Below are 9,831 nucleotides of genomic sequence, written 5' to 3' on the forward strand. Positions count from 1 at the left end.
CCTCCGGGGGCGGGCGCCGGAAGTGACGGAGAGCCCGGAGTCTGAGGCTGCAGGAGGAGTTCGCACCCCGCGTGCACCTGGTGCCCGTTGGCCGGGACCTCCGGCTTCCCTGTACTCCCGGGGACCCTGGCGGCACCTCCCGGACCTACCTCTTGAGCACAGCCATGTCTGACAATGGCAACGCGGCCGCGACGGCGGTGAGTATTTGAGCCGGTGATCCTCGCAACTTCGGCATTCCGGACTAGCCGGGCAACGATTGGCCCCAGGTTGCCACCCTCCGTCATCTATTGGTCCGAGCGACTATCCGTCATTTTTTTTTTTTTTTTCGAAATAGTTTTTTAAAGGACCAGTAGCTGAGTTGCCCTTAGGAAGGACGGGAGATCAGGGAGCTGTGGGGGCGGGATTAAGAGTGGAGGGATAGTCTGGAACGAAACCCCCATCCCTGCGAGGATCTGGGTGGGGTTCCGCCGGGCCTGGTATCCACTTTAGACTTAGTGAACAGCCCAGATAAGTTCGTCTACACAAGATCGGGACCCTTTTATACGAGACAGGGCCGAGGCAGCATTCGGCCACTTTAGGAATATGTTCCACTTCGGATCCTGAGAGGAGAGTGCACCCCAAGTCTTCCACTTGCACACACACATCTTGGAAGTGCGCCTTCTCCCCTTTTTCCGTTTTAGCGGTCACTCAGCCCTGGCCTACTCAGGAGTCCCCAGCTGAGACACACCTTAGGGTTACGATGGTGGGTGGGGCGCCACCCTTGCGCCTTCCTCTCCCAAGCTCGGCGCCGGAGCTGTGGGCTTGTGTAGATGCAGACTACAGCCAGTGGAGGCCACTGCTAGCCTGAGATAAAGAGATGGGCAGGGGCCCCTGGGTGGTTCAATCGGTTAAGCGTCCGACTTCAGCCGGTTTGTGAGTTCGAGCTCCACATCGGGCTCTCTGCTGTCATCACAGAGCCTGCTTCTGATCCTTTGCCCCTGTCATTCTCTCTGCCCTTCCCCCCAGTGCTCTGTCTCTCTCTCAAACATTTTAAAAACTGCTTATCTCCCGTTGTCCAGCCTGCTGGTGAGGAGAGGGATTTTTTGCCATTGCACACATTCTTCTCTTTTTAAATTCTTTTTTTAATGTTTATTTTTGAGAGGGGGGGGGGCGGTGGACAGAGAGAGAAGGAGACTGAATCTGAAGCAGGCTCCAGGCTGTCAGCACAGAGCCAGATGTGGGGCTGGAACCCACCAACCGAGGGGTCATGACCTGAACCGAAGTCAGAGGCTTAACCGACTGAGCCACCCAGGCACCCCTACCGTTGCACACATTCTTGAGCACTAGGAGTAGGAAAATTGTAGCTCCAACTTTTTGCCCATTATTAGCTGTGTGACTCTGGGCAAGTCATTTCACTCCTCAGTTGCTTCCATAACATGGTGCTGGAGATCCTGCCCTGTCTAGCTGATAGGTTGTCATGAAAATTAAAAGCAATTTTATTTATTAAAAGCAAAAGTATACATGTTCAATAAATAACTTTTTTTTCCAATTTTTGAAAAACGTTTATTTATTTTTGAGAGAGAGAGACAGAGCATGAGCAGGGGAGGGTAGAGAGAGAGGGAGACAGGATCTGAAGCAGGCTCCAGGCTCTGAGCTGTCAGCACAGAGCCTGATGGGGGCTTGAGCTCCCAAACCGTGAGATCATGACCTGAGCCTGTCAGAGGCTTAACCAACTGAGCTACCCAGGCACCCCCAATAAGTAACTTTTTAATGGAATAAAATATGCTGTGCAGAATCGATGCAGGGATTGTTTGAACCCAGCAGTTTCTGAGACCTTAGATTTCTTTCTCTAGGCTCCTAGTGGCCCAGAATTTTAGGGGCCATATTTAGCATTTCAGGCCTAGCCTAATTTGCTCAGGGTCCCTAGGGTTTATTTATGGGAGAAGTGACAGCAATGCAATAGACTAGGGTCCAGGAACAGCCAGCTGTCACATCCCCAACAACAGAGGCCTCAGAATCCTGCCTGCAAAACAACTCCACGGGTTAAAGATCTCAGAATAGGGAAAGTTGACATTATCTGCAGTGGCTACTCTTTGGTCTAGAAAGAAATAGGACCTGAGACTGAGGAACGCAATTCTACCTGCTAGGCACTGAACACCTTTGTCCAGGGTGCCCTGGCAGGAGGAAGAGGCATGTCCCTTTGAGTTCCTAGCTTGGTCACTGACCTCCTGATATTTCTGGTTGGTGAGACCAGAGGCAGCACTCTAGGTGAATGGACAGTAGGCAGCTCAGCCTTTCAGTCTTATAAACATCAGCGGCACCGGGGCGCCTGGGTGGCTCCCTTGGTTAAGCATCCGACTTCGGCTCAGGTCACGATCTCACAGTCTGTGAGTTTGAGCCCCGCATCGGGCTCTGCGCTGACAGCTCGGAGCCTGGAGCCTGCTTCCGATTCTGTGTCTCCCTCTCTCTCTGTCCCTCCCCCACTCAGGCTCCGTCTCTCTCCCTCTCTCAAAAATAAATAAACATTAAAAAAAAAAAAATTAAACGTCAGCGGCAGAAAATCCTGGAGTCCAAACCTCTTCATTTTATAGATGAACAAACTGATACTAATGGGACGGTATGTTCAAGGTCACCTGGACTCTACAGAAGATCTGTTTGGTCCCAGTCCTTTACATTCCAGCCAGATTGGGGAATCCATGGTGTGGCACCTGTGGGGTAGCTCTCGGTATCTAGGTGGCACTGAAACTTTCTCCTGTGCCTGCTGTATTATGGATACTGAACTTGTCCTCAGTGACTCAGCGCAAGTTCCCTCGAGGCCCCAGCTGCCCTGCCCCTGCCTACTGCAGGGCCCACCCTCCCTGTGGCCAGGCTGATGGGCCTTATCTCTTTACCCACCTGGCTGTGTGCAGCACTCCCACCACCTTAGCCGGGATGGGCTTCTGGACCCAGTGTCCGGTTATTACAGCAATAGCAACAGCGGGTCCTGCTCTTGCTTCCCTCAGGTCTCTGTTTCTCTGGATCCGTGAAGAGGGCAAAAGGTGCTGAGGCAGGTAAAGGGACCAGTCTCGGAGTACTTTCCCACTCCAAGGCTCAGCTGGCCACAGGCCAGGGGCTGGCTGAGGTTCTTTTCTTCCAAGCCAGGGATTCTGGTTCTTGGACAAGGTGTTGAGGCACACGAGGAACAGAGGGGACTGTGACTTGGGGACTTTTTCTGCAGGAAGAAAACAGCCCAAAGATGAGAGTGATTCGCGTGGGTACCCGAAAAAGCCAGGTGAGTACGGTCACTGGGCAGAGCAAGTTTGTCACAAGAGTTCTATGCTCCACAGTATTGCAAGCTGGGGGGCCGAGAGGGTTAGGAATGGAGGAAACGGGGTGGGGGTGGGGGGCTGGGTGTTAAATCCCACGCAGAATGGTATATTGCGTTCTGTGGAGAGATAGTCCCCGGGCTGAGCAGACCAGGCCAGGCCTCTCTCCTTCCTATGTGGACATTCAGCCACCTCTCTGACTCCAATTCCTTCTGAGTCTCCCAAACCCTGTGAGGGTGTGAGCTCGGGGCAGTGCCAGGGAAGGATAGGACTAATCTGAGTGTTTGCCTCCAGCTGGCTCGCATACAAACAGACAGTGTGGTGGCAGTGCTGAAAGCCTTATACCCAGGCCTGCAGTTTGAAATCGGTGAGTCTTCTGGACAGGAATGGAAGCTAAAGGGAAGCCCTTTCTCCCCAGAGGGGAAGACACAACACTGCTGGCTTTCCCTGGGCCCAAAGCTTGGTCCCGGTGCCTTTAAGAATTGTTAGCTGTTTCCCCCGCCCCCCGCAAAAGAATTCTTAGCTGTTCCCCCCTCCCAAAAAAAAAAAAAGAGAATTCTTAGCTGTCCCCATTTTGGAGGGCCATTTCCTCCTCTGAATACCTCTAGCTTTGACTCCCTGGGCTAACCTGGCATTTTGCATCTTCTGCTTTGGGTCTTTTTATGAGTGTGTCTGGTCTTCCTAGATCATACATTCCTAGAGGGCAAGGAATTGGGCGGGGGTGGGGGGGGTGCCTGTATCCATTAGGAGTCTTAGTACAGTGCTGGGCTCAGTAGGGGCTCGTTAAACGCCGATCGATGAGCACGTGACTGATTCTCTCCTCAGTTGCTATGTCCACCACAGGGGACAAGATTCTTGATACTGCGCTCTCTAAGGTAACGTGTTCCCCCCAATCCCTTTCCCTCCTTTCTCTTTCCTTCCCCCAAAAGATTCACTCTGAGGCTTTTTCTTGACCGGCAGATTGGCGAGAAGAGCCTGTTTACCAAGGAGCTGGAACACGCGCTGGAAAAGAATGAGTATGTGAAAGACGGGAGAGCATGGTTCCGTCCCAGTCTCTCACTGGGACCCCAGTGCACATCAGAGCTGGATATCAGCTAGACTGGGGGGCTTCAACCCTTGGCTAGAAGGAGGCTCATATGTGGGTTTTTCAGACCTCACAAAAGGGGAGTGTCCTGGTTCCTAGCCATCTGGCGGCCTGGAGGGCAGGATTGGCTGGGGCATTGGGGACAGGAGGGAGGGTGGGGAGGAGCGGGTCTCAGGGTCCTGAGGTCTTAGACGTGCCTGCTTCCTAATGTGCTCTAAGGACACCACTGAAGTAGAGGCAGGTGTAGGTAGAGGAAGGGTGGGGGCCTGCTGCTGGGATCCCTTCTCCTAGCCTCCCTCTCCCGTCTCTTTAGAGTGGACTTAGTCGTTCACTCCCTGAAGGACCTGCCCACTGTGCTTCCTCCTGGCTTCACCATTGGAGCCATCTGCAAGTAAGAACGCTGCGAGTCAGGGGGGATGGGCAGGGGGGTAGGCATCATGTTGACCTTTGCTTTTCCCTTTGGGACGCTACCCTCTGCCTCTGCGCCTCTCTCCTCTGCCCTGAGGGGTGTCAGGCATGGCCAAAAACAGAAAATGCCAGTTAGTTGGCTATCAAGAGACCCTGGAAGTGACCTTAACTGAGATCTCTTTCTCATTCTGTGACTTTTCCTCCATCTCCAGGCGCGAGAACCCCTATGATGCCGTTGTCTTTCACCCAAAATTTGTTGGGAAGACCCTAGAAACCTTGCCAGAGAAGAGGTGAGTGGGGCCCAGATAGACATCCCGGTGGGACACGCACAGAAGACAGAGGGCTAAGAGGAGGAGGAAAGGAACCATGCCTTTCTTGGGTTAAATCTCATTTTATACCCTCTCTCTGAACAGTGTGGTGGGAACCAGCTCCCTGCGGAGGGCGGCCCAGCTGCAGAGAAAGTTCCCACACCTGGAGTTCAAGAGCATTGTATCCTTTCAGAGGAGGGAGGGGGCAGTAGCCAGGGAGGAAGATGAGGTCCATGGGGCCACTTCCAGAGGAAGTGGACCATGGACCAGCAGGTCTGTCCTCCACTGTCTGCCCTATTTGTCCATCTACCCATCCGTCCATCCATCCATCCATCCATCCATCCATCCATCCCTAATCCTTTTATGTTTTCTTAGCCCCAGGCCAGTGCCTGGCACTGGGGATAGTGGTGAGACCAACGATGTCCTTGCTTATAGAGGTTTACATTTTTGCCTGGAGACAAACAGGCATTGATAATACAGAGTGATACTGAACAGTGATTACTGGGGAACAGGGGAGGTGGAGGGTGCTTCCATTTTTGTTTCATATTCTACTATATTTTGATGTTCTAAATATATCGAATGTTTCATAAAGCTGATTTTCAAAATAGTACATGTTGAGTGCTCCAGTGCACGAAGTAGGGAATTCTCTAGAAGCTTCTAGCTGGAACGTCGATAAACACAGACTTGGGGGTCGGGGAATGCTTCCCAGAGATCTTGTAATCTCAGGCAAGTTATTCAACCTGTCTGTATCTTTTTCCTCATCTGTAAAATGGAAATAATTATAATACCTACCTCATAGGATTGTGAAAATTAAATAGATGTATGCAAAGCACTTTAGATCAGTGTCTGGTATGTAGCAATTAAGTGTTAGTAATTAAGTAAACGTTAGCTGTTATCAGTAAGCTGAAAACTAAAGGTGAGATGTTAGTTGGATCCAGAAGGACTCAGGCAGGGGGAGCAGCAGCATGAGGCTCCAAACTGCCTGGCGCTTGGGGTCCTTAGCGTCTCTGCACAGCGGGGAAATCTCAACACACGCCTTCGGAAGCTGGATGAATTTCAGGAGTTCAGTGCCATCATCCTGGCTGCAGCTGGCCTGCAGCGCATGGGCTGGCAGCACCGGGTGGGACAGGTAAGGGGCTGTCCCTTCTCCATCCCCAGTTAATCTTCCCCCTGTTCCTGCCTGTATTCTCTTTCTGAACACCCTGCCTCTAACGGTATGTGCTGGAAGTGAGTCCCAGGCTGGGAAGATTGGGGATCAGAGGACAGACCCCCACTTTTGCCTACCTAGGCTTTCTGTGTGGTAGGGAAGCCCCATCTCACTACTGTCTGCTTTCAGTACCCCCAGTTCCACCCTTTTGAGTGCCTATTCTGCCCCTGCAGATACTCCACCCGGAGGAGTGCATGTATGCTGTGGGTCAGGTATGTTTGACCCGGGAAGCCGCGTGTTGATGTGCTCTTTTGTTCTCAACCAAAAAGCTGGTCTTGCAACCTTGTGCATAAACATTTCTAGGGAGGGGGAGGGCTTGCGAGATTTCTGGGCTAAAAGAGACCCCAGGGAGCAGGTGGAGGTGGGCTGGTTCCCATCCTCAGCTCCATTGGTTGGGGAAAGATTAGGCCTGATGTCTTAGGCCGTTTTTCCCTCAGGGGGCCCTGGGCGTGGAAGTCCGAGCCAAGGACCAGGACATCCTGGATCTGGTGGGTGTATTGCATGATCCTGAGACCCTGCTTCGCTGCATTGCCGAGCGAGCCTTCCTGAGGCACCTGGTAGGACCTGTGTTCCGGGGATTGGAGGGGTGGGGACTTGAGTTGGGAATAGTCATGGGGGAGATTTCTCAAATTGATGCTCTTTATCTCATGGTAATTCATTCTTGAATGTATAGGCAGGACTGGGCCCCTGCCTGTTTCAGTTATGTCTTCAGAAGTCTATCTCTGAGGGTTCTGGTGACAGAGTCCTTGGAGACACAAGAGTCCTTGGAGTTCACCGGGCAACTTCTCATTGCAGGAAGGAGGCTGCAGTGTGCCAGTGGCTGTGCATACAGCTATGAAGGATGGGCAAGTAAGCACTGTGACATTTGTCCCCGTGCACGTCAAGTTGTCCACAAGAGCCCAGGTTTCTAACCAGTTCTCTCAGAATATGCTGAGATAACCATTTTCTTTCCCAGCTGTACCTGACAGGAGGAGTCTGGAGTCTAGACGGCTCAGATAGCATGCAAGAGACCATGCAGGCCACCATTTGTGTCACTGCCCAGGTGCCAAAGCTGGAGGGTGAGGGAGAGGGTGAGAAACAAACCTGCATGTTACCTCCTCTTTTGTGCTCACCAAATCCCCCCTCCTTCCCTCACCTAGCATGAAGATGGCCCAGAGGATGATCCACAGCTGGTGGGGATCACTGCCCGGAACATTCCACGACAAGCCCAGCTGGCTGCTGAGAACCTGGGCATCAGCCTGGCCAGCTTGTTGCTGAACAAAGGAGCCAAGAACATCCTGGATGTTGCACGACAGCTTAACGATGCCCACTAACTGGTCTGTGGGGCACAAGTGCCTGGGTTGCTATAATGCAGTGCCTGCATCCCAGCCCTAGTGCCCCGGTCTCACTGCTAACTGGGGAGTGATTACCCCAGGGGATTGAACTGCAAGGTCAGAGACTCCCAGGGACTTGCCTCACCTTGGGGCTGTGTGAGTGCCTTGCCTCCTCAGTAGGTGGGGGTTTCATCTCTTTAGAGAAAAAGTTCAAGCCACAGCCTTTGAATGTAACCAACTCAACTAATAAACCAGCTCTGAAGGCGACTTTGCTTTTGGTGGGGTTGCAGTCAAGGACCAACAGAAAACCTTTCATTCTAGAGGCTGGGACGTCTGTCCAAAGTTCTTCTGGGACATTTTTGGTTTCTGCCACCGTAGTTATTTCAAACAACAAATGGTCTCCCAGGGAACACCAAGAAAGCCGTGATCAGGCAAACCTAGGACTTGCCCCTCTCTGGCTAACCCGTGTGTCTATCAGGTGAGCCACGTATCAGATAGCCCCCTCCCCCACCAGCCCCCACCAGCCCCCACGACTCAGGAAGATAGGAGTCTACAAAGTCAACCCTACAACTCGTACAGAACGAGCACAGACATTGCGTTTTTAAAAAACAATCCTTTAATAAACAAAATTAGTCCATCTGAAACTCCCCAATATGTAAGGTACTAGTCTTGGATGGGTTATAGCTGCAAAATTCCAGTTCCGAAGCTATCGGAGGCTCAGTGCAGACGGGGACTCACGGGCCGGTGCTGGTACGAGGCGCGTGGCCCGGTAGAGTAGTCGCCGGAAGCGAAGTGGGGCGAGCGGCGGAGCCAGAGGGCCCGGCGGCGGTCACACTGCGGGCGCGCGCACACCTCCTGCGGTCCCCGTGGCCCGCAAACCCGGGCTCCCCGCCCATTCCCCGCCGCGGGCCGGCCCCCCGGGCGAAGGAGGCGGGAGCCGGGGGGGGCTGCCAGGACGAACGGCGATGGGTCTTTCCTGCACCGCGTGCGATAGAGTCCCGGCCCCGGCGCGCGCCTCAGCCCTGCGTCAGAGCTGCGAGCGGCTCTTCCAGAAGGCACCGCGGCCTCACCGCAGCCCACCGGCTGTTCCGGGGCCGACGCGGCTGAGTCACGGGCGCCGCGGAGGGCAGGTGCGCGCCCCCAGCCCCCTCCCAGCCGCAGCTCTCTGGTCTCTGCGCCAGGCGAGCGGGGCCGCCCCTCGGCCCGAGACACCGAGAGCGAGGACCCGCGAGCCCGCGCGGGGGAGGGGTGGGCCGGGCGGCGGCGGCGGCGACCACGACAACGCGGGAGGGGGAGCCGAGCGCCGCGGCCTCCCGCCCCGAGCCCGACGTGGCTCAGCTCTTTCCGTGAGGGCTGTGGTGGCCCTTAAAAGGGCCTTTGTGGTGGCATGGGGGGCCGGCTGCGACACGGGCTCCCCTCAGTACTCCTGAGAGGCCTGGGTGGCCTTCTTGCCGCCCGCCGGCGCCTTCGGCCCCACGGTGGCGCTGGTTTTCTTGGGCAGCAGCACGGCCTGGATGTTGGGCAGGACGCCTCCCTGGGCGATCGTCACGCCGCCCAGCAGCTTGTTGAGCTCCTCGTCGTTGCGGATGGCCAGCTGCAGGTGGCGGGGGATGATCCGCGTCTTCTTGTTGTCGCGGGCCGCGTTGCCCGCCAGCTCCAGGATCTCCGCGGTGAGGTACTCCAGCACGGCCGCCAGGTACACAGGGGCGCCGGCGCCAACCCGTTCGGCGTAGTGGCCCTTCCGCAGCAGCCGGTGCACGCGGCCCACTGGAAACTGGAGGCCAGCGCGCGACGAGCGCGATTTGGCCTTGGCTCGGGCCTTGCCGCCCGTCTTGCCACGGCCCGACATGCTGCGCGAGGTAGAGAAGCGGTGAAGAGGGACGCCTACTAAAAGGCCAACGAACAGCCGCCCGCCGCAGTCCAACTGCTGCCGCGCGCGCCCAGGGGCCGCCCTTATAAGCCCCCAGGGCACACCCCCGCGCCCTTCTGATTGGCCCTTTTCTCTAATACCCGCCTCCGGTTGGTTGCAGTTAACCCTTCAGTGACGTGCCACGACTGAGGGAGCGCGCCCGCCGATTGGTCGAATTTGAAAACCTTTTGCCCGGGGAAAAAGGCGAGGAGGAGTGGTAGCACGCAGCCAGCCAGCCACTCCCTGATGTAGCCAATCTATGTGAAGGGCGCCAGATTTAAACGCTCCAGCTGGAGCCCAGAACCGGAAGACAAAGAG

At 55.1% G+C, this 9,831-nt stretch overlaps 2 protein-coding genes across 8 annotated transcripts; one reads left to right on the top strand and one right to left on the bottom strand.

Annotated features, from left to right (window-relative positions):
• Positions 1 to 11: 11 nt before the first annotated feature.
• Positions 12 to 7,871, top strand: HMBS (hydroxymethylbilane synthase). 7 transcript variants are annotated; one of them, XM_006936655.4, is made up of 15 exons: positions 108 to 197; positions 2,982 to 3,029; positions 3,197 to 3,250; positions 3,579 to 3,651; positions 4,110 to 4,159; positions 4,245 to 4,300; positions 4,682 to 4,759; positions 4,989 to 5,066; positions 5,190 to 5,265; positions 6,100 to 6,213; positions 6,465 to 6,503; positions 6,729 to 6,848; positions 7,087 to 7,140; positions 7,247 to 7,333; positions 7,431 to 7,871. In XM_006936655.4, the coding sequence occupies exons 3-15, from the start codon at positions 3,215 to 3,217 to the stop codon at positions 7,602 to 7,604; spliced, it is 1,035 nt and encodes a 344-aa protein (XP_006936717.1). In that variant the 5' UTR covers positions 108 to 197; positions 2,982 to 3,029; positions 3,197 to 3,214; the 3' UTR covers positions 7,605 to 7,871. The 7 variants fall into 7 exon arrangements, 6 of the variants coding, with proteins under 6 accessions (XP_044893954.1, XP_006936717.1, XP_006936718.1 ...); XM_006936656.2 differs by having other exon boundaries at positions 2,982 to 3,025; XR_006585755.1 differs by lacking the exon at positions 2,982 to 3,029 and having other exon boundaries at positions 12 to 197; positions 6,965 to 7,140; positions 7,431 to 7,486.
• Positions 7,872 to 8,197: 326 nt separating this feature from the next.
• Positions 8,198 to 9,552, bottom strand: LOC101095127 (histone H2AX). The gene has a single exon (XM_003992431.6). The coding sequence runs from the start codon at positions 9,451 to 9,453 to the stop codon at positions 9,022 to 9,024; it is 432 nt and encodes a 143-aa protein (XP_003992480.1). The 5' UTR covers positions 9,454 to 9,552; the 3' UTR covers positions 8,198 to 9,021.
• Positions 9,553 to 9,831: the final 279 nt, after the last annotated feature.

The sequence above is a fragment of the Felis catus genome, chromosome D1 (assembly GCF_018350175.1).
Source record: "Felis catus isolate Fca126 chromosome D1, F.catus_Fca126_mat1.0, whole genome shotgun sequence".
Taxonomy (NCBI): Eukaryota; Metazoa; Chordata; class Mammalia; order Carnivora; family Felidae; genus Felis; species Felis catus.

Excerpts from the sequence above, each read along its gene's own strand:
- HMBS (NM_001177808.1), top strand. The coding sequence starts at position 165 with ATGTCTGACAATGGCAACGCGGCCGCGACGGCG. Across the intron at positions 4,760-4,988 it reads ACCATTGGAGCCATCTGCAA|GCGCGAGAACCCCTATGATG; the intron begins GTAAGAACGCTG and ends CTCCATCTCCAG. Across the intron at positions 6,504-6,728 it reads GCATGTATGCTGTGGGTCAG|GGGGCCCTGGGCGTGGAAGT; the intron begins GTATGTTTGACC and ends TTTTTCCCTCAG.
- LOC101095127 (XM_003992431.6), bottom strand. The coding sequence starts at position 9,453 with ATGTCGGGCCGTGGCAAGACGGGCGGCAAGGCCCGAGCCAAGGCCAAA.